The 25,047-nt window shown below is 35.4% G+C and overlaps 1 protein-coding gene across 6 annotated transcripts in view; it reads left to right on the top strand.

Moving 5' to 3' along the window:
• KCNT2 (potassium sodium-activated channel subfamily T member 2) overlaps nt 1–25,047 on the top strand; it is a 369,675-nt gene that overhangs the window by 248,361 nt on the left and 96,267 nt on the right. For all 6 annotated transcript variants that reach the window (XM_057529788.1, XM_057529796.1, XM_057529784.1 and 3 more), the window contains 3 exons: nt 14,692–14,841; nt 16,228–16,457; nt 23,474–23,687. In XM_057529788.1, the coding sequence (XP_057385771.1) occupies nt 14,692–14,841; nt 16,228–16,457; nt 23,474–23,687 (594 nt within the window). The remainder of the gene's footprint in view (nt 1–14,691; nt 14,842–16,227; nt 16,458–23,473; nt 23,688–25,047) is intronic.

Genomic DNA, 25,047 nt, shown 5'->3' with positions numbered 1-25,047 from the left:
CTTAGTTCTCTTCCTCTAGCCCGTGATAATGGGGAGAAAGATGGAAACCATATATTAAGTACGAATTACCTACCTCTGTACTTTTACATGGGGAATATTAATTTTAAAAATATTTATCTTGTATTTTGGAGTCTCTGGAGCAACTTAGCTGGGACCCTGAACAATGTCTCCCAAGGCTCATTAATGCTGTCATGATCTTACATTTTCTTTTCCTAGATGTTAATATACTCATCTTGTTCTAGTTGATCTGTGAGTCAACTAGATGATATTAACTTTAGGTGACTTTGAATAACTGTGCTCCTTTTATTCATTCAAGTTTACTCTGTATTTTAGTCCTTCATAGTTTTCCCCTCCCACTCACTTCATTTACATTTGAGTGCTCAGTGCTCTTGGCAGGGGTATTTCTTATTGTCAATTAAATTAGCATTTTGAATTATTTGGCAAACTCATTAGAAAGGTGAACAGAAGTTTATTCTTTGGACCGATATCACTGTAGGCTGTCAAACATGGACCGTGATGATTTTAGCAAGGAGATGCCAAATTATCAGAACAGTTGGTAGACCTTCAATTGGCCCATCTTGATGACATTTTGTCTCTATCAAAATTTAATTTTTTTCTTTTCCATTTACTTTCATGAAAATATTTATTTATTTCATTAGTCCCATCCAAGAGGTAATATTTTGGCTCTTAGTGATCATCAATGGGAAGGAAAGAGAGAATTGATAAGAAAAATATTGCAAAGTTAGAATTTACACAACTTGGCCACTGATGAGTTATGGATGTAGAAAAGAGAAAAAACGAAAAAAATCCCTTTACACACTGAGGTTTGACAGTAGAGAACTATAAAATGTGTGATTTTGGCAGGAGAAAGGAGTTTGGTATTGGATCTATTTGCTTTCTGATGCAGGTATCATTGCTCATGGAAATTACTGCTACTCTTGGTTCCTGAGGAGAGATCAGGGCTAGTCAGGGCCACAGAGGTGAAAGCAGAAATGGTGGGGATTTGGGAAAACTGACCACTTAAGGCTTTTCCTTAGGAAACAGATGGAAGAAAAGGATAGCAACTATAGTATAACTTAACAGAACAAAAAGGAGCAAGGATTTCTAGAAAGAACTGAATGGTTAACAATACAGACGGTTTAAGATGGAGAAGACGCAAACAGAATTAGTAGGTCACTGGTCTCTGGGAAATTCTGAGAAAACAATTTTGGACGATGGAGACTTTCTCATTTTGAGATAGTGTGAACAAATGAGGAGATGATAAGAAAGTGAAGCCTGGTCGAAGGCCGCCACTTCATTAAGTTTGTCCAGGAAGATAAGAAAGAAAAATAATGAAAGCTCTATTGCACAGCAGATGGTTCTGCTGGTTCCACAGAAGGCTGCTTCTTTGATCATGGCAATTAAGAAAGATTGTCTGTATATCCCTGGTGGCCCTTTCTCCATTTCTCCCATCACACACACACACACACACACACACACACACACACACACACACACTTCAAGACTGGAGGTCTGAATGGAGTAATTGCAAGAAAGAGAAACGATATATGTCTGAAGGTTACTCATTTTTCTTTTATACAAACTAACATGTACTGAAAATCTCCACAGAAATACATTTTATTAGGTGTATCCAAAATCTGTTTGATTACCCGAGAAATGTTTTTCCTAATCACACCTATTAAAAGATTAACTAGAACATTATTCTATTAAACATATCTTGAGAAATACAGGTACTGCTCAGTCTGACAGTCCTCTGCTTGGAAAGGCTTTAATAGCTCATCTTTCATTATCAAATTAGATTTAAGTATATCCATTTTATTTATTTAAAGCCCTGTTTGCTCTAGTACTAATTTATTTTTATATCCTTATTTCTCATGATACTCATATGTATCGTGTTCTCCAAATAACATGATCCTAAATATACTTTGCGGTTTCCGCCTTCTACATCTTTTTTTAACGTTGTTCCCTCTGCCTTGAATCTTTTCTGCCTTCCTAGAGGGTTTTGCTAAAATTCGAAAATTCTATCTCCTCAAGAATATTTTTAAACTCCCCAATTTAATGTGATCTTTCCCTTCTACAAACTCACATAGAATTTTATGACATTCTGCCAGAGCATGTGTTATGGTCCCTTTATTTTTTCCTACATAATAGGGTATAATTTCGTTTAAGGTGGAGAACATGTCTTACTCATTTTTTTTTTTAACATCTTTATTGGAACTTACTCATTCTTATACCTTCTATAGTGTTTCACAGCATGAATGCTCAAAAAACACTAGTTAAGTAAATGAAGTAAAGGATATACTAAAGATGATTCATTGAGGCCCCTGGTTCAAAGTAGTTTATGATCCATAGTCTTCATCTGCTCTTCCTCATCTGCGCCACTGAAATGATAGCAAATAAATAAAAGTCATAAGCTTTTATCAGTGAAAAAGAAGAGATTTCAGTGAATTTCTAGAAGACGGAAAGTGGGTAAATGAACTTGATGAAACCTCCATCCCAGCATATGTTTAGAAGGTGATACAGAAGGACAAAATCCCAGCCCCCAGTGAGGCTCTGGGGTGCAAGATTCCTAGAAAAAAAGAGGACACATTTTGATTGAATTTCTGTATACAGAACAAGTTACCCTGTTTCCTCCACCACAGTACCATTTCTCTATAATTAAGTTTAGTCAGACATTTACCATGGGAAAAATCAGATTTTTCCTAAATAAATTAGTCTGAATTATAAGCTAGCATATAATTTGGGGTTGGGGTTCAACCCTCTTAATCTGGCATTTAGAGACCCCAGACTAGACAGTTTGAGCCCTTCTTGCTTAATATAAGATGTAACCTGTGACTTAACAAATCATATTCACAGACAAGGGAATCTATTTAATATCCCTATATATTATACTCAGAACTTTGAAATATGGCTCTTGTCATTTGCTGACAACCAGCATGCAGGTTGAAATGAAGGGAACAAATCCAGCTAGAAGAGAACAATATCTGTATTCACACTGGAATTGTTTTGGGATAATAGGGATGTTGGGTCTTCTACTCACTAGTAAACAATTTTTTCTAAGGTCAAAAAACTATAACATTTGAAAGGAGAGTCAAATGTTTGTAAGCAAGGAGAGTCACAGTAAATGAGAACAAAAATACATTAAAAAGAAATTCAAATGTATTTTTGAACAGTAGAGAAGTATAAATAATAGTTTACAAGAATACTGAAGGATTATGAAAGGGTGATAATGATTGTTCAAAGGAATAAAATGCTGAGGAATTTTTTTTATTTGTAGAGTTTAAAATTTTCAGAATATTTAACTTAAATTTGTTGATTATGATTCTGGAGGATCTGATTTCTCTTCAATAATAATGGGAAAAGCCATAATACATAAATACACAAATCCAGAATGCTAAAAATAATTGTAATTATTAATCCCAGGAAGATATGAAAAGGAGTTATAGTAGAGAAATAGAAAGTAAAGACCTTTTGAAATTAACAGAGTGATTATAAAAACCTTGAAAGGTAACATCCTAGAAATCTTGAGGATTTCAGATTTAAAATAGAGAAAGAGATAGAATATGTAGGAAAAATAATTCGCAGTACACGAGATCAATCTAAAAGAGGTAATATCTGATTTGATGGGAATTCCAGAAAGGATGGAGAGAATAGAATGTAAGAAATTGCAACAGAAGAAGGGAGATTTAAATCTTTAAATAGACAGGGTTTCTTGCTTGTGAATGACAATGAATGAAAGAGAACCACACCTAGAGACATAACACTGCCAAATTATAAAGCAGTAATGGTGAAGAAAAATTCTCTTAAACTTGTAGAAAGGAAGAGAAATCTCAATATTGACTAGGATTCTTAACTTTAGACAAGGATATTCATTGAGCTAGTCTGATTATAAAGAGGTGTATGGAGGAATATAGGTAACTCACAGAACAGGAAAGTTAGCCTTTATTTAGGCTCAACATGCATGAACAGTTCCCACTGCCCCACCTCACAACTAACCCAATAAGGAACTTTGACCTCTGAACATCCTGGGAGCCAGCTACCTCTGCAGCCAGACATCACAACAGTATAGATGCCCCTCGCCTGCCTGTTTCCTCATTTAGCTCACTTCCAAAATAAACTCCTGCATTTGTGTCTGATTGATAGAACCTAGGCCACATGTCTGTACCATAGCTAAAACCAAAGATTTCTAAAAGCTGTGGTCAAGATAGGAAAAGCCAGACAAGTCTCAACAAGAGACTGGACTAGATTAAAAGCAACATATACAATGGGATGTGGCAAAGGAAGTTTCTGTTTTCTCTCCCAATTGGAAAAAAAAAGGCAATCATAAACTCCAAGAAAATAAAAAAGAAACTATAATAAATCAAATTAAAATGTGCCATAATACTGAACAATAGGTGGTCAGTAAGTAAGGAATTTTTTTTTTTTTTTTGTATTCTCTCTTGAATTGCTCAGGGAATACAGAGAAGTTTATATAATTATAGCATTCCACTGAACTCTTAAATGAACTATGTTGCAATAATCCTAATAATATAATCACTGAACTCAGGTTCTCTGTACTTTTTTTCCCCAGCTTTATTATAATTGATATGTAACGTATAAGTTTAAGATGTACAACGGGTTCTCCACTTTTGTCTGAAGCCATTGATTTATTTATAGCCAGGGAACAAAATACAGATATTTGCATTTTCAACAATGTAAAAAGGTGCAGCAAATGATATTTTAGAGAAAAGTAAGGAGGAGATGTGGAAGGGAGAGTAGCTAATATCCTCAGCTTACAAAATGGAAAATCAAGAGACCTGTATCTATAGTCACTGCTACTTTATACTTACAGCCCTGTGGGGAATCTGTTGTGAGATAATTCTTTTCTCTCACACCTCAGAGATGATGGTCAATAGAAAATGCCTACAATGACATAGTAATAAAATTCGATAACGTATTTTTATTGAGATACCTCAAAACTCTTCAAATTAAGCCCAGAATCTGGGAGCATTTTTTTTGTGTGTGTGGTCAATTTAAGTTATGAATGAAGTCCCATGCTAAAAATAGCACTGAATAGAGTTAAAATATTGTTATGGTTTGGTCATTCATTCATTCATCCCACGATAACAATCACATGCATTCGTACAGTGTAAGGCACTGTGTTAGGAGTTGGGGAAATGCAAAAATGAAAACGTTCCATTCTGATCACAAAAAGCTAATATTCAACACAAGGCAGAACAGAATGTAAACATGGCTTATGTATGTTTGGAATGTATTATAAATTTCCCCTAGTAGATTTATTTTATTAATGTAGTTTCTTTTGGCTATGGTAAGATTAGTTTGCATACCTTGAGAATAAACCAAATGACAACATGGACAGCCAGTGAAGAAACTTGCTAGTTACACATAATTTTAAAAGAGCAAAGAAATACTCAAAATGATAAAATGTGAATAACAACAATAGGAGCTTATGAAACTCCTATATCCCTAAATATTAATATTTATGGAATACAACTTTTCTGAAGACTTCACTATGATGTTCTCAACTAAAGTGACAGATACAGCAGAGCAATGCAAATGCACAAGGGCACGGAGCACTTGACCATAAGCTAAGCGTATGGTACTTATTCATAAGCAAGCAGGCTGTGTTCTGAGAGAGAGGGGGAAGGTACACCTTCGCTATGGATTTTTATTAATGCTAAAGGAGAACAGTTTAAAATCAGTGGGATATGACTTATTTAATAATGGAATTAAAGAGCTGAGAATTCAGTGTCATTATGAGAGATGAATTTATTTTTCACCTGACAGTTTAAAAAGCAGGTGAAAAGTCTTCACAGAATTTTAGGATTTGTGTGTGTGATAATTAGGTGGCTTCTTGAGTTAAGTGAGCACTTCAGAAAACCACACTAGAATTTTTGAAGAACAAACAAACTTTAGGGTAGTGAGTTTGGGCCACTTTCATGTACAATCAGCCTTTCAAATTTAACGGTGGAGCTTTATTTCATTTCTCTTTGAAATCTCTTTCATAAGGGTGTTCATTGTTTATGTTCACTATTAACAATGCTTGAAAGCTGTATAGCATTTCTCTACTCTCGTCACTTTCACAGCAATTTTTCTTATCCTGAGAATGGCAAACAGCTTTCTGGTTCCATCTAGTGGTTGAAAATTGATTATCATCCTCTACATGGTTTTAATGTTAGGACTCAGGTTTTGATTTTGATGTCTGATACCATAAAAAGCAGGGGAAGTTCAGCTTAATCTTGAGTTTTATTACTTAATCTTGAGTTTTATTACCTCTTCTACTTAGAGTTCTTGACTGCTTTTCTTACTAGATAAGATAATCCAATTTGTGTGTCAGATCGATCCCCAGACCAGCAAGAATAAATGTTCATCTGAAGTTCTGTGTTAGCTCTTTCTTTTGTAGCCTCACCTGTAGTGGAAGTTTCCATCTACTCTAATATGCCCTTTCCACTCCATAAATTACAATTATGCTTTCAATGACACAGGCTACAATTTGTCAAAATCATTTCTTTTACTTGCAGTGTTCACTGTAGATTCCTGACATTAATAGTAAAGGGAATTGGAATACCATTTAAATACTTTAATTTTTAAATAAAGTAAAAGCTTGAGACCGTTGTGAATTAATGTAATTCATGTGTGTTTTCAGAGAGGCTCCTGTAAAGAATATAAACAATTATCTGGAACCAAGCTGACATTAAATGGGTGAACTACTAGAGTATAGAATTAAATAAAATATGTTAATTTCAGTTAGATTAAAACCTTTGGGTCACTTGTTTTAGACTTTTTAAATCTACTTTCAATCAAGTATAATGAAGTAATAAATAGATTTTCTTATCTTTAAAATAAAGCATCATAAGGAAATTTTATCTTATGTAACTCTGCAAGTATAAATGTAAATGACATCTTTTCCTAAGGCAAAGATTTCCTCCAGTTATATGTAAAGCCTTTTATTACATCTCAAAGAACGGATTTTATACCAAAGATACCTTGTGACAATATGTTCTTTGTTCCCATTGATATGAAAATAATTTAGTTTGGTAATAAAAATGAGTATATAAAAGCAACTAATTTGGCAGTCTGTGTCAATTTTGGTAAATCTGAAACTAACCATTTATTGTATATTTAAATGCCTTATTTAGGATTGAAGGGAACAAAATGTACTAGCAAAACTAAATCTGATAATTACGATGCGGAGGTGTTTAAAATGACAGATATAATACTGTAGAAGAGATGGATTTGCACTAATAATTTCATTGTACAACCTTGAAGGCAGTAATGCCTGCCTACACTTCTTGAGTTTACCTTTAGTTTGGTGGCATCTTTAAAATACACAAAGAAAACATGAACGTAAAAATCGAATTTTACCTTCTAAAAGTTATTAGTTTGAGTTTTACAAAAACATACATCTTCCTAAAAATAGGGCATTGTCCATCAAATAAGGTTGTATGCTGTTTTTAAAAAAATGCAAACCACATTACTGAGCAGGGTCGTTCAGTACATTCCTGAAATAAGAACAGAGAATGCAGTATAATAAGACTTCAAGGTATTGTATCTGGAACAGGAAATTCCAGTTAGATTCTTATTTTCTCCTTTTGGGAAAATTTGATGTGGGGAAATTTTGAAAGCCAAAACCATATCAGATTCTTTTATTGCATTCAGAGGCCTGTATGAAGCACGTTTCTGCAAATTGCAGACCAAGCGCTTACTAGCTGACTGTCCTGTTCCAACTGGTTGGTCGTGTTGAAGCACAGGAGACTGTATGGGAGTTAATTTGCTCTCTGGCAATAAAAACCCGTTTGCCTTGAAAGTGTAATCGTGGATTAACAAGGAATGTGCAGCTTGCATTTGAAAGAAAAATAAAATCAGTTGTCAAACTGAATTTATGCACCATTGAAAAGTTAACTGGAGCAAATGATGTTTCTAACTTGGGAACAATAAACAGGATAGAACGAACATACCTTTTCTTAAATTTTTATTTTATTTTTATTTATTTATTTTTTTAAAAGTGAAAGCAGGTTTATTTAGAGACAGAATTCCATAGACAGAATGTAGTCCATCTCAGGGAGTGAAAGAGGCCCTGAAATATGGGGTGGTTGGTTTTTTATGGGCTGGGTAATTTCATAGGCTAATTAGTGGGAGAATTATTCCAACTATTTTGGGGAAGGGACAGAGATTTCCAGGAACTGGGTCACTGCCCACTGTTTGGCCTTTTATGGTCATGAGAGGGACTTTTCATGTTGTCCCAGGATTGGTGACCATAACCTAAAACCGAGGAGGAAAAAGAGTCAAGTATCCCATTTTCTAATCTCCCCACCTTTCTGTAGGAAGAGAAGATCAGAGAGGGACCAGTAGTGCAGCACAGTGTTTTTGCACCTACGCCCAGCCTCATAAAGTGAAGTCCAAAAAATGACCTAATACTCGTGGAGTATCTGCAGGAAGTGGGAACTAGCAGTTCGTTCCCTAGTTGGACATCTGCGTATGTAGTTTTCTGTGATTATTTGAACATGAAGAAAAAAGAATTTGAGAGAGAGAGATGGCAGAGCCTTCCCTCCCATGCGTGGGTTTCCAGCAGCTCAGCTGATGGCTTAAAAAGATTTGCACGTTCTCTCTGTGGTACCCCCTCTAAGGGTTCTGCCTACAAGGTGAGGAAACCCAAGCAGCCCAGAGGCCATAGGGTGGATGGGATGTGTTGCTGGGAAGTAGGTGAGACAGAGTGGAAGAGAGTTTCTTGCTTCCCAGTGATGGTGCCCAGAGGCCCACCCCTCATACCCCACAAAGTATGTTCACATGTCTCTAAAAGACACCTTCACAGAGGCCATTGATGACCAGTTAGAGCAGCAGCAGTCTAGGGAGAATTAGCCTGAGCTGGGAAGATTGGAGCTTCAAATCAGATGGGATTGGGTTTTTTAATAACTGAACATGATTTGAAAGAAGTGGGATCTGCCCAAGACATTATTATTATAGGACAGGGATGGAGATTTGACAGAGCATGGCTGAAGGCTACAAGGTCGTGAAGATTTTAACATGGAAGTTGTAATTTACTTCACCGGACATTTTTTTGTTTGTTTGTTTTCTCATAAACAAGTCTCTATCACCTGTCCTTACGCTTTCCTTTTTTTTTTTTTTTTTTCCAAATATTTTTCTCACTAAGACCTTTGTTAAGGGTTTAAAATGCAGACAAGAGCAGGCACAAGCTTCTTTTCCTTCTAGGCTGCCCACTGACATTTTTCTAAGGCTCTCATGACTATGGTATTGGATGCATGGATTTCACAGCATTACCCTTTATTCAGGGCAAATAGAGCTCTAAAGAGATTCTTTCAAGTACTGAGCATACACTTTCGTTCTGTACTTCCTTTACTTTCTTAGTAGAATATTTTCTTTTCATATTCCTCTTCTTCCTTCTTTCTTTTTCTACTAACACATTTGCAAACAGCTGGAGCTGGCATTATTTTGAAAATAAAGGTGGACATAAACCTGTCTAGGAAGAATTGATTACTATTTAATTTCCAGTCAATATGGTAGAGCAGCCTCGAAAGGGTATGAAATAGACTACGGGCTATCCTACTTTACAGGTTGGAGTTTACTTCAAGGTTAACAGGAATTAAATGCACAAGCCAACTATTTTCCCTAAATGTTCATTTGATTAGTGTAAACACATAGTAAGTCTTTTTAAAATGGCTTTTCACAGAGCTTTCCATTCTTTGCTTTTTTATCCTTAATATCTTTTGTGTTGTTTACTGCTGCTGAGGTTAAGTTCATTTCATATCCATTTATGATTATGAAACTCAGTGAAGGTTCCCCACCCCCCATTCTAACAGCAAATTCATCATGGGGAAAGTAATTGGTGAGACCTAAAAAATGATTCTGGTGAAGGAGAAAGGAATTATATAATTAGAAAAGCAGAACATTCAGTAACTGAGCATGAAGAACATTGTTAGGTTATTCTTTGTTCATTTAACAAAACATTTATTAAGCAGTTACTCTGTGTCAGAACAGATGTCTTGTCTCAGAGATAGAGTGGTAAACAGGACATGATCCCTTTCCTCATGGGGCCTATTTCACAGGGAAGCAAGACATTAAGGATTAGTTAATACAATTTAGTGTTATAATATCATGAAGGAAGTACACCACCGCACAGCTGAGAAAGTAATGCCTGAGCTGTGGGTCCAGGAACGAGGAAGGCATAGGAGGAAGAAAGAACAGCATTGTGAGAAGACCAAGATAAGAGAGTTTCTTCTTCAGGGGAAATTAAAGACTGCTCAAGGCTGGAGAACTCAAGAGAAAGGGCACAGGAATGATATTTGAAATTTGGAAGACAGGCATGGCATAGGTCAGGAGGGCTTTGTAATGATGGTAAGAAAGTTCACCTTTTTCAAATGGAAGGAGGAAGCCCTTTAACTATTTTCAGCAGGAGAGTGACATGAAGTGATTTGAGATTTTGAAATTCACTCCAATTGTAGCACCAATCAACACAGGAAGCAAAGAAGCTAGGAGATGGGTTAGCACAGTTTTAAGAGTGTAAGAGTTGATGGTAGAGAAATGGGTAAGTGCTACTTAAGAGCTACTTAAGTGGTAGAATTAAAGAATTCTTTTGTATAAAATATTTGGAAATATATTATTTATTTATATGATAAATTTCCTCTCATTCAAAAATAATCTTGAATTAAGTCTCCCCAGATACATAAAGTAGGAAAAGACAAAAGAAAACTCGAGTAGAATGCTAAGTTGAAGACAAATCAGAAGTTTTTTATTTTGTTTTTGTTTATTACAAACCTACAGGCTATAAAATGCCTTGTATTATTAATAAGGGTAAAAGGAAAATTTGGCTCTCAAATTCTAGTATCCTGAAGACAAGTAATAGAACAGCTACACATTCACACTAAATACTGGAGTTACTCAGAACTGAAGCTTCTGAGTAAAGGGCAGTGTTTGTAGCCAGACTGCCTGGGTTGAATTCTTTGGTCTGTCCATGCTGGCAAGACCAAAGACTTGAAACCATTGAGCCTCAGTTTCTTTATCTGTGTGGTGGGCATAATACTAGCATGCATCTCACAGATTGTCAGAAGAATTAAATGCTGTCATTAAACAAACATTTTTTGAACATTCACTGTATTCTAGAAGATGTTCTAGTTACTGGAGATCCCACAGAGATCAGGATAGACAATGGACTGAGAAGTTCTGGTGCTTACATTCTGCTTCAGGATGAGTGGGAGATGGTGGCAGAAATAGACAAGTAATAAACATACAAATGAAGATTGTCAATATCACAAGGCTGTCAGTTTCACCCAAATTTATTAATCATCCCAATAATCATATCAAAGGTATTCTTTTCGAAGTAAACCAGCTGATTTTAAGTTTGTATGGAAAAATGAAGAGACAAGAATAGCAAGAAAAGTTTTGAAGGAGAATAATAATGAGAGGGATTATCCTGATGTATTTTGAAACAATTTTATAGCTACAATAGTCGACATAGGTAGTGTTAGGGAATGGGTAGAGGCAAATCAATTTGCCCGACTAGAAAGTTGAGATTGAGGCCCATAGGCAACAGGAATTTGGTGTTTGATAGGGGAGTTATTTTAAACCAGTGTGTGAAAAGATGGACTATTCAATAAATTGAATAACTGGGTAGCTATTTGGAAAAAAATTGTTGATACATTCATCATAGTAAGAGGGGAAAATATTACTTTCTGCCTAAATAAAATGTTAGTCTCAAAATATTGGTAAGCAGGGAGGCCTTGTATAGTGTAGCCTGTAATGCTGCCTTGAAAGGTAGCAGTGAAAAATATAACAACAAAAAGCTTAAAATCCTTACTACTAGTCCTGGTTTGTGTTTTCACTTTGGTGATACATTTTATTTTTTATTTGTTAGAAAATATTTCAGACATTCAAAGGTATAAGAATATTATTATGAGCATCCATGAACCTAGCATTCCAAATTTAGAAAAAATAAACATTCCAAATGTTTGTGAAGCCCACATATACTATCTCTGATTTACGTGTCTTCTTCCCTAGGACCTAGTTAACTAAACGAGCCACCTAGAGCTACTTAATTCTTTTAACATTTTGTATTTGAGATTTCCCCATGGTGCTTTATAAGCATTAGTACTTACATTTTCACTTTTATCTGTATGGATATTTATTTATTCATTTAATTTTCATATTTCTGATGGCCATGGGCACTTAAGGTGTTTATTTTTATTTTTCTCTTCCATCAGCAAATACTTTCAGGTCCACTTGCAGAACACACCCAGAATCTCACCTGGTCCAAGCCATCATCTTCTTGCTAAATCATTGCAATGAACTACTCACTGGTCATTGCTGCTGCTTCAGTCTATTCTCAGAACAATGACCAGAGGGATTTTTGCGAAGTATAAGTCAGAATCTTTTGCGAATTTTCCCTATAAAGGTCAAAGGAGTAAGATTTTAGAAATCTTCATGACCTGTCTCCCTGCCAGTTACTTCTCTGGCCTCATTTTCTCCTCCTTCCTCAACCTCAGCCAAACTGGGTTCCTTGCTTCTCCTCAGCCATACCAGGCATCCCCCTGCCTCAGGGAAGCATTGCTGCTGCTTCTGCCAGAGAGTCTTCTCCCCTGTGACTACCTCTCTCACCCTTTTCAAGATTTTTACTTAAATGTCATTCTCTCAGCGAGGTCTTCTTCAGTCATACTATTTATATTCCAATCCACCCCTGAAAACGATTTCCCTCTCCGCTTTTTCTCCCCACCACTTATCACTTCCAACACATAATTTGCTATATTGTCAGTTTTCCTCCACTAAAGGATTCAAGAAAGAAAGTATGTCTGCCTTTTTTGTCAGCTGCCATCGCCTAGAAATCTAGAACTTTTCTTGCCGCATCCCAAGTGCTCAATAAATATTTCATGTAGGAATTAATAAGTGAGACCTGGACATACCCATTAGTAGTAGATGGAGTCGCTAATTTCCAACATTTCTCAAGTAATTAACATGAAGTGAATGCAAAAAAAATTGTATATTTACAATTAGCTGAATTTAGAGATTCATTAAAGATGTTTGGTAAAAAGGTGCCAATATAAAATAGCATGAGAACTAGCAAGTGATTTAAGGAAATTCATCAGAACTGTCCTTGTCTGACCCCGTCCTTTTCTGTTTCCTTCCAAGTTACCATATTGTATTTCCATTTCAGCTGCTGGAATTAGATTTGTGATTCTCTTGAATAGCTTTTAGTGACCTTATGTGACAATTATTTGACCCCATGAGGCCTTTTGGATGACAAACAAACCCTGATGAATTACTGGCACCTTCTCTTACATTTTCAGCCCTTTAAACGGATTCTATCTTTGCCAAGTACTATCTTGCCAAGTAGCAATATGTTACGTACCAAAAATAGTTTTATTTCTATTGGCCAAAGGAAAAGTTTTCTCCACCAAGAACAATCATTCTTAGGAAGTAGTAGTTAGGTGTAACCATATATAGTCAATAGTCAAATGTGTTTTGTTTTATTTTCCTAGTTTTCCATTTTATCCAACCCAGTAAGACTGATAATGTTTTTTACAGAAGTAAAGTATCACAGAGAAGTTAAATAACTCACCCAAGATTGCAGAGTTAGGGTTCAGATCAGGCAGTCAGACTCCAAGGCCCAGACTCTTAACCCTTAAGCATCCTTAAGAAGGAATGAAGTGCAAGTGAAACATACCTGGAAAATATATGGTTTTTAAAAAATTTATTGACACTTTGAAAATGTTTATATGTGTTTTATAATGTTTTCAGACAAAACTCGGAGTTTAAAATATGATAAATAATGACTTGTCTGCTTTAATCCATCCAGAAGCTACAGAGATTATGATGAAATATTTTGATTTTTATAAATTCATCTCTTTTCTTCTAGAAGGTACATTTGTTGTACTTACAGAGTTCCTAAACTTTATTCACCAAAAGTAAATGGAATTTATTGTACAAAATGGGAAAAATCATTATTGTATATTCACAATAAATTTTGTCATAAGTTGAGTTTTTAATAAATTTCCAAACTCACTGAGCAGAATATTCTAGAATAAAAAAGAAACTGCACTTTCTGTAATAAACTTATCTTCTTTTAAAAAATACTTCTGGTAATCTCTTTTAGAGATCCTTACTTTTATCACAAAGAAGTATCTTTTCTTAACTGGTACACAATTGGAAGAAATCCATTGCTATGATATGTACAGAAATTAAGAGTATGTTTTCTATAAAATCAAACTGATAAGTTGAGATGTATGTATTCATAATTTTAAATACAAAGCAAAGTCAATTACATACAGGAGCCAAGCAGGTATTGTAAAGGGGATGAAGTGGGCTGTATTACTGAGACTATAAGACAAGTATTATAGGTCATGCATGACATGATATACATAAACAAAGACTAAAAATCAGATGCTATAGCTCACTGGTTCATGATCACAATAAATGCTTTTATTAACTGGATTGTGAAAACCTTCTACTTTTTAAAAATTTGCCATCTCTTAAGCTTCTATGTTGTGTTAGTTTCGAAATTTTTATAGCAACTCTTTGTAAATCATGTCATTATTTTGAGCACCACACAGATAACTTCTTTGAACTGTGCTTGTCCATTCTTACAGTTGGAAAACTCCAGATTATGTATGACAAGGACTGTTTTTTGAACCGCATTCACTGTTTGTCTCTCTCTGTGTGTATGTGTGTATGCTTTTGTTGCAGAGAAGGCCAGCAATCGCCAGAACAATGGCAGAAGATGTACGGCAGATGCTCTGGGAATGAAGTGTACCACATCGTTTTGGAAGAAAGTACATTTTTTGCTGAATATGAAGGAAAGAGCTTCACCTATGCTTCTTTCCATGCACACAAAAAGTATGTTTCTGTTTCCAGAGTGGAATTAAAATATTAATCAGTCATACCTTTAAACACAGTTTTCCATAATATAACCCATATTGGTGCTCATAAGTTGCAAGTATTCTTGAATTTTTGACATAATTACTGAGACATTTGAATTCTGGCCCTTTGTATGGTCTCTACAAGTTAAGATTCTTGGGTGTATAGTATAACTTAGTAGGAATATTGACACTAGTATCTTTTAATTTATCTTTAAAAATATTTTAATCCTGTAAAAATTCACATGAAAATGAATCTTCTTTATAAATCTAAATTTTAAAGTGTTGATTAAAAATTTAAACAAAGTAAAAATAACATTTATAAAAACTAGACATTTTTTAAAACTTGCTTTGGCCAGAAAAATATGTTAAAAAATAAATGATAGTACCTTCCAATTCAAACATAGAACATTATTATTTTTGTTCTTTTTGAGAGAAATTCTTTACTTAAGAAATAAAATGTACGTCTAACATGAAAATAATATAGTATTAGTATTATAAAATATTAATATAACATTTTAAAGATTTGTAATAATCTAGTATATTCTAGTAATCTAATATCTAAAGTATTCTACTTTAATTCCCAACATGATTCTGTTTATATACTTTTTGTATATTTAAAAAATATTTTTAAGTTTGATTTATTTGTAACACTATAAGACATATTGAGATAAAAATATTCAGGAGGTTTTGTGTTTGGAACATAACCTGGAAAAGTATATAAGAAATTTTAAGTAACACCTGTTACATTCAGTGGTTATTATTTCTCCTAATTAAATTGTATACCTATTCAATGCTATTTAATTTTTTTTTCTAAATTTTTTTCTAAAATTCAAGCAGAACAAAAATAAATTTAGGGACCCTAAATTCTTTCTCTTGTGACCTTGAGTAAGTTTCTTCCTCTCCCCTAAGCCAGTGGCTTTCAAATTTTTGGACTAAAGTAAGAAATACTGTTTTATCTTTTTTGACCAAATTAAGGTATACATTTTATGGTAAGACCCAGTATACACACACAAAATTTACAATAAAACTCTTACCCTTACTAAATGATATGTACTCTGATATTTCTATTTTCTTTTATTCCATTCTTTTTTACTAAAAAACATATATAGTCTTAATTAACTAAATTGATTTCACAACACCCTAAGGACATAGTTTTGGTTTTTTTTTCCTTTAAAAACAAGAGCCTTGAACTTTTAGAATCTTTTCAAGCTTTAAAATGTTCTTATTTGAGGTTTTAATTTTTCTCTGCCTTATAATAGTTTAATTATTTTCTTATATATGTGAACTTTAAAAAAAAAAAAAAAAACTAAGACCTTTGCTGAATTTAACCCTTAAACTCTTTTATTTTCTTTTTTAAATTAAGGTTTGGTGTCTGCTTGATTGGTATTAGGAGGGAGGATAATAAAAACATTTTGCTGAATCCAGGTCCTCGATGTATTATGAATGCTACAGATATATGTTTCTATATTAATATTACCAAAGAAGAGAATTCAGCATTTAAAAACCACGACCATCAGAAAAAAAGCAATGTATCAAGGTCATTTTATCATGGACCATCTAGATTACCTGTACATAGCATAATTGCCAGCATGGGTAAGTATAAATACATTTGGAAATATCATTAGTCTCTTTCTTTAAAAAGAATAATAAATATACTTTAATTTTTCTTAAAATTCCAAAGCCAAATTTAAAACATACTTGTGTGTATTACAAACTTGGTGTAGCTAAGTATACAGAACACAATTTCTAATCTGTTAAATTGGTAAGAAATTAAGCTAATTCAAAACTTCTAACGATGATTTCATATATCTGATGAGTGTATAAGCACCTGACACTTCTATGTTTCTTTGTCAGTTCTCTATTCAGTTATCAGTAGTGGCTATTTCAAATACTCTCCATTTTTCTCAAAACTCTCCTATCCTTCATCTAATTCTCACCATTGAACTTGGCTTCTGTGACACAGAAATTAAAAAAAAAAAAAAGATTCAGACAAATAAGAATTTCCTTTAAATTTTGCCACCAAACCTCCTACACACCTATAAGCATTTAGTTTCTATCACAAGGAAAATGTGTTTCTTCTTTTAACTTCTAATATTTTAGTATAAATGCCTTCACTTATGCCATGGACCCTTCTCCATTTCCCCCTTGGGGCAGTCTTTTATTCATCCTCATTACCTAAATTGTTTTTTTTTTTTTTTTCAAAATCCCTGGTTCATTCTCTCCTCCCTCCCTCTGTCTCTCTTTCTGACTTCACATCTCTACACACACACACACACACACACACACACACACACACTTCTGGACCTCATGTTACGACATCATCTTCACAGATAAATTCCTCTAAAGAGCTGTCTGCGGTTGATGGCCTGAAATCTTACTGTTCCCGCACGTCTCTACCAGTTTAGTCTGAAATCTGCAATCGTTATATCACTGAAACTACTCTGGCAAGGCCACCACTCTCCTCTTTGTCACTAAATCCAGTGGACATCTTTGCAGCGTGTGACAGTTCTTAAAACGCTCCAGTGCTTTTCCTCTGCATCCTGTACATTCATTTTCCCTAAAGAGTCACATCTGCTCTCAGAGATTCAACTTTCCTCCTAAATTGATGCTTCCCTTACCTAAATCATTACCTTAAACCTCTCTTCACAACAATATATTCAACTGTCCGTGGGTTATTTCTATCTGGGTGCCTACAGGAAAAACCAACGCGGCATATTCAAATTGAACTAATCTTTCCCCTCTCATTCAAAACCATTTCCACCTCCATTTTTTTTTGCTAAAAACAAATGGGACATCATCGTCCTCTGATTGGTAATGCCACAAGTCTGACTTTTACGATTCCTCTCCTCTTATGCTTCATAATTCACTGAATTCTACTAAATCTGATCATTAAGTAGCCCCTAATGTCATTCACTTCTGTGTCCACGTTCAGTGCTATCAGTGTGGTCAGTCTGAACCTCTCTCATCCTTTCCCTCCACTGCAGCACCACCCCCGCAATCTTTTCTCCACGCCTCCGGCCTTGCTGCCCTATGCTCTCCTCCACCTTGCAACCAGAGTAATAATGTTTACGTAATGTTATAGTCATTCCCCTGCATTAATCTTTTTAATTGCTTCCTATGAGCCATTGGAAAAAAAGTCTAAATTTTATAACATGGCTTATAATTGGATGATCGAAATCTCTTTTTTACATGAGGCAATCCCAGTTTTCCCAGAACAGTACCAGTTTATATACATTGTCCTGGTGTCATTATTAAAAGAACTCTACTTTGACTCTCAGGAATATCCTAGTTTAGAAGATAAATTACACAGTCACTTTACTTCAAGTTTTTTGGGTTTTTTTAAATGATTCATTCTTTCTTATATTTTTAGTCCCACATTTTACCATCCCTTCAATTGCTTTCCTAAGTCCCAATCATACTGAATTTCTTTCAGTCTTCACTAATGGTTTTTCATCATCTCTTCAATTGCTCTCCTAAGCCCCAATCATATTAATTCATTTCAATCTTCCCTAATGGTTTTTCACCAGTGGACCTTAATGCTTTGTTTCCTCGGATGGGATCTACTCCTCAGCCCACAACTTTGCCTATGTAACTACTTCTAATCCTTTGCACCTCAGTCCCAATATCACCCCCTCTGAGGCATATTTCCTGGCCCTGCTTGGACTTTGTTAAGTAAATCTGATTGTCATTGATATAACATGATTATTTCTCTTCCATAGCAGTTCTACTCATTTCTTTCACATATTCAAGAATTACTTACTGAGTACCTAGTGCATGCCAGGAACTCTTATAAGTATTTGTGATTAGAGAACAAGCAGACAAAGATCCCTAGCTCCCAGAGCTAACATTCTATCATGGGGAAGACTTGCAATAAATAACACATATTAAAAAAAAAAAAGTAAATTATTTAGTATGTTAGAAGGTGATGAGTAATAAGATAAAAGAGAGAAGAAAACAGAGCTAGTAAAAGTGCGTATGAATTTTGGGAGAACTGGATTTTTGAGTGGATTGTAGGCCTCATGGAAAAGGTGACATTTGAGAAAATACTTGAAGAAAATGAGGGAATTATCCCTGTGATTGTCTGAAAGAAGAACATTCCTTCAGGGATAATAGCCAGTACAAAGGCCCTAAAGTAGGAGTAGGAGTCTGACTTATGTGCTCCAGGAACAGTAAAGTGGCCCTCATATACAATGGAATATTACTCAGCCATAAAATGGAACAAAATTGGGTCATTTGCAGAGACGCGGATGGACCTAGAGAGTGTCATAGAGAATGAAGTAAGTCAGAAAGAGAAAAACAAATATCGTATATTATCGCATACATGTGGAATCTAGAAAAATGATGCAAATGATCTTATTTGCAAAGCAGAAATAGAGACACGGACGTAGAGAACAAACCTATGGATCCCAAGGGGGAAGGGGGTGGGTGGGAAGAATTGGGAGATTGGGATTGACATACATACACTAGTGATACTATGTATAAAACATATAACTAATGAGAACCTACTGTATAGCACAGGGAACTCTATTCAGTGCTCTGTGGTGACCTAAGTGGGAAGGAAGTCTAAAAAATAGGAGATATATGTATACGTATAGCTGATTCACTTTGCTGTACAGCAGAAACTAACACAACATTGTAAAGCAACTATACACCAATAAAAATTAATTTAAAAAGATAAAAGAGGCCTTCGTGACTCAAACGTGATGATTTGATGGCAAGAGTACAGGAGATGAGAGGGAAAAGGTGAAAAGAGGTCAGATCATGTTGGGCTTTTTAAGTCAATGTAAGAGTTGTAGCTTCTACTCTGAGTGAAGTGGGAGTCATGATAAGGTTCTAAGCAGAGGAACAGCGTGATTCCACCTGGGCTGAACTCCGTTTTAATACAATCACTTTGGCTGCTGTTGAGAATAGATGGTTTAGGTCAAGGATCCAGTGTATCTTCAAGTGGCATTGTCAAAAAAGAAAAAAATTCTGTGTATACTGTGAAGGTAGAGGAACCAGGATTTGCTGCTGAATGGGAAGTGAACTGTAAGAAAAAGAGAAGTGTAAAGAACTCAAGGTTTTTCACATAAGCAGCGGGAAAAAGGGAATGGCCACCAATGAGGGTGGGGGAGTAAAGGTTTAGTGGGAGCCAGGGGAGATACAGAGTTCAGTTTGGGACACAGTGAATTTCAAATATCTGTTAGACATGGAGAGGAAGATGTCAAACAAGAGATTAGATAGGAGTCTAGAGTTCAGGAGAGAGGTGTATGCTGAAAAAGTAAATTTTGCATTCCTGAGCTTACGTATTGTATTTAAAGCCATGAGACTGAACAAGATCATTGAGAAAATGATTGTGGGCAGAAAAGAGATAAAGACAAAGGACCAAATCCTGCAGCATGTCAATATAAATATCAGGATGATGAGAAGAAACCAACAAAGGAGACAAAGAAAGAGCCACTACAGGGTAGCAGGGAAACCAGATGGGTGTCCTGTCCTGGAATCCAAATGAATCAAGTGTATGCAGAGGATGGAGTTACCAGCCATGTCTGATGCTGCTAGTAGGTCAAATAACATGAGAACTGAGAACTGGCCATTGCATTCAGCAAAACAGTGTTCTTTGTCTTGAAAACAGCCCTTTCAATGAAGTGGTAGTGGAGAATGCCAGATCAGAGGGTTTTATGACAGAATGGCAGGAGACAATGTAGAGAAACTAGGTCTAGACCACTCTCAAAATGTTGTGTTGAAAAAGAGTACAAAGAAAAGACTTGGTGGCGATGGTAGATGTGCAAGAAAGTGAGAAGGGCAAGTTAATCAGGAGTATATGTAAGAGAATGCATACAGTGATGGACCATGGAACTTAATTTAGGTAAGGAAGTGAAAAGACATCTGTTGGTTGAAGGAGACTGAAAAGCTAGTGAATTTAATAGATTATAGTTCCAGTGGGAATCAAAAAGGAGGGAGCTGGAAAGAGAAGAGGTGACAATAAGTATCAAAGAATGAGATGCCAGAAATAGAGCTTATGTGTAATCAATAGTAATTATAAAATCTAGGGTATGACCGTGAAAGTGAATGGCTAAGGAATGATGGGAGAAAAGGCCATTAGTAGAGTATAATCTATAAAAAAACATGGAATCACTATGTGTACACCTGAAACTAATATAAAACTAATATAATGTTGTTAGTCAGCTGTACTTCAATTAAAAAAAAAAAAACACTACGTGGGATGACAGACACAGGACTGAACAAAGAAAATAGTGAAAGATAGTGGGTACAGAGCTGCGATATTATAGGGGATGAAAGGAAAATGGTCTGAAAGAGGCAGTGAGAACATTGAGGGTATCTCCCCACTTCCAAAACACAGGCATCTCTTTAGGTGTTGCAGCCTTCAGAACTGCAGGGAAAGATGTCGGAGAAGAGCCAGGTTTTGTTAGGGGAAGGAAGGATTCAAAGAAGAACTTGTTTCTGTAACTGTGACTGCTTTCTAAAATTGTGTCTTCCCTCTGCTAAACTCTGACTTTCTCTTGATCATATCCCCCAAGCCCAGCTTGGTGCCAGACATCAGTGTTGGCAGAATTGTCAGGGAGCGACCACACTTCCTGTGTTGGGCAGGAAGATGGTAAAGAGGTAATTGGAGGTGATGTGGAGACATATTTGGGAGGGGGTGGAATTCAGAGAACATGGTTCCTTAGGAAGCAGGTGGGGACTTATCCCCACTGCAAGAGTAGGGCTTAGTTTTACATAAATGGAGGTATGTCTGTTTCATTCCAAACGTAAATAAGGGGGAAAAAAAATGTTTGGTGAAACTCCCATGTTCAGTTGCTTGAAGATAGGGAGTTGAAGGATTTCTTCTGCGGTAACTTCTCTTGTCTCTCTGAATTAGATGACGTGGTCATCTGCAGAGGATAAATGTCATAAATATGGATTTGGATTAATAGTATTAAGATGCAAATCATATCATATGGCTTTATTTCGATAAATCAAGCTTATAAAATTTCATGTTTGATCAGATCCAGTCACCTGATTAGTGGAAAAGTCAATCTCATTTTTTCTAAGATCCCCATCTCCCCTCTAAGATAGATTGAATTATAAATCAATCCTTATTTATGGTGCTAAAACACTGGCCGAGTGTACAGTTTCTGATGCCGACCGCCTTTGTCTCTGCTCAGATACTGGAATTGCTGACTGCCGGTCATCACGTCCTGTCCTCGGGCACAGCAGCTCTAGACTTCTTCTTACAGGCCCCTCGCAGGCGTCTTCCCTGTTGACTGTACACACACCAGCCTACCCCTCCCTCTAATCTGAGTGTTGCGTATAGTATATGAAGAGGTACTAGCCTCTAAAACCTGACCTCCCACATTTATTTCAATGTTGAGGAATACCCAGATATTCTCCCCAGTCTTGTTTCTATCAACTTTCACACTCAGAAACATTGAGATGATGCCAAAACCCATGAGGTTTTTTTCCCCCCCTTTACAAACTCAGGCTGTTATAGTGAAGAAGGTGGCAAGGTCAGACAGAAGTCTGAAGGAAATGGAGAGTGTTTTAATAGTTGCTTCGAAGAATGAGACGAAATGAGGACTAAGGGCTTTCAGAAGGATGACCGGCTATGCATAAGAGCATACATGAAGTGAGTGATCGTAAAATACGGAGGCACTTGTCCGTTAGATTGGATTATTTCTTCCAGAAGGGGAGAGACATCCACTTTTCATATACTGATGTTTAGACTAGTTTTTAAATGTTAATTAAAAATCTCAAAGGAATTTGTTTCTTCCCATTACTATTCCTTGAGTATCCCAAGAATTCAAAAGCCTTAAGCTATTTAGATTTGCTCTTCTTATTGCCCCCAAGGTATTTCCGTGGCTCCTGTGCTCATGATTTTCTTTTAGGTCAAAGAAATCAAATGTCATGATTTCAGAGTAGCCCTTCTCATCACCTAGTGAAAAGCTCATCCCTCCTCTAGCTTCCTATCCCCACTATTCCGTATCACATAATTCTGTTTTATTTTCTGCATGGCATTTAGCGTTATCAGGAATTACTTTTTTCACTTCTTTGTCCACTCGATTATCTAAAAGATAAATCCATATGTGTAGAAACCTTGTCTGCCTTGTTCCTTGCATATCTCAAGTGCCTAGACTAGTGCTTGCCACACAGAGTACTTAATAAAAATTTGTTGAATAAATATAAACATTAATGGTTCTAATGTAAAAAAGCGGTTATAAATCAGTAAGAGAAAGATAACAAAATGGGAAAAGATATAATGAGAAATCCACAAAATGGAAATGTCCTAAATTTTTTTCATTAATTTTAAATAAATATAAATGGAAACAAGGTATTTGTTTAATTTAAATTCCTAAGTATTTCAGGATTTCCCAAATCTTATGTTTCTTACTATGGAGCTGGTTGCAGCAAATACACTTTTGCACAAATACAGAAATTTTTTTATCCATGCGGACAAAAATACCCATATTAAAAAGAAATAACCTTTGAGATTAAAGGATAAACAATATATAGTATATTTCCTGGTTATACTGGCTGTATTTCATCTCACTTTGATCATTAAATGATTGACAGGTCCTATAGGTTAGGTGGCAAATGCTTTGATGGATTTTCATGTCTCATTGTTCCAGGTACTGTGGCCATAGACTTGCAAGACACAAGCTGTAGGTCAGCAAGTGGCCCTACCCTGTCTCTTCCTTCAGAAGGAAACAAAGAAGTCAGAAGACCCAGCATTGCTCCTGTTTTAGAGGTTGCAGATACGTCATCAATTCAAACATGTGATCTTCTAAGTGATCAATCAGAAGATGAAACTACGCCAGATGAAGAAATGTCCTCAAATGTGGAGTATGTAAGATTTACTGGGATTTGTGCTGGCCATGAAACACTAATATCCTTCCCTTCTGGACATCCTAGAATCAATCCTACATGCTTCTACCAAAACACCCTTCCTCTTAGCCAGTATCTCTCTTGATGATAAAGTATCCTAAGTCCTCAAATTTCTGGCTTCAACAGCTATTGACAGCCTCATTTTTCTCTATATTATCCTTTATCCTTAAAGAAAAAAATAGGTAAATCAGCATTTCCATGATATAACCTATATCATATTTTACATATTTTTCTTTAAGGATACGGTTTGTATTTTCATAATTATATGATTTTGTTGAATTATAACGTACCTTCTACCTCTCATTTATTTTTTCACCTCCATATTGAAGTTCAATCAATTATTCAATGACATGTAATGCAGCTTCTTCCATTAAGCTTCTCTTATTTCAGCATTCAGCAATCATTTTTATTCAGGGTACATCAGTAATATTTTGAATGAATGAATAAAGGAAGTACTAGTTCTCTTTACTAAGATTCCATAACAGATAGTATCAATGTTTAAGCTATTAATCACATTTTAGCCTACAGTAGAGTTTGTTTACTTGTCTTATTCATATATTATGTTGGCATTTCTTGAGGAAAGCACAGTGTTCAATAGTCTTGACAGTGGCGTCTGAAGGAATTTGTGTCCCATGGCAGTTCTACCTTATACTGGTTGTGTGCAAGTGACTTTGATTAAAATCTTCTGACCCAGGATGCTTTATCTGTAAATAGTGTTCATATGAAGATTAATTGAGATAACAGAGTAATGTGCTTAGGACAATGGTTTGTGCAGAGTAAGCATTCAATGAGTATTAAATACTATTTGGTGTAGTATTAGTCGTGGTGGCAAAGGTAACATCATTCGAACACTTCTAATATTTTTCATATAATAGAAGTTCAATCAATGTTGAAGTGAACTAAAATGAACTGAAATATAATTGAAACTTAGAAAAATCCTTCTGTTAATCCTTCACACTTTTAAATATTTATTACAAGAAACTTACACATACCCACAGAAGACAAGTCCACTCTCCAAGAAATTAATAATACTCAAATAGATTTATGAAATATTTGACAGGAAGAAGAAGAGGTTTGACCACCAGTATATTTCTAGAAATGGTGTTGTGTGGTGTGATACAAATTCTTTCTTTACATGTACTGAAAAAACTGAGGTGGAATTTTTTTTATATCTAGAAAAATGAAAAAGATGTTGAAGTAATAGTTGGAGACTATCAACTTCTAAACTTGCAAAATGTTCTCCATTTTACCATCCTAGCTAATGATGTCTGGAAATAGTTCTAAGTAGATTTGAAATTTCTTGGTTTGAAAGATAAAT

This window comes from Balaenoptera acutorostrata, chromosome 1 (genome assembly GCF_949987535.1).
Source record: "Balaenoptera acutorostrata chromosome 1, mBalAcu1.1, whole genome shotgun sequence".
Taxonomy (NCBI): Eukaryota; Metazoa; Chordata; class Mammalia; order Artiodactyla; family Balaenopteridae; genus Balaenoptera; species Balaenoptera acutorostrata.
Note: the sequence above shows the minus strand (reverse complement) of the source record. Positions and strands in the feature narration are given on the sequence as shown.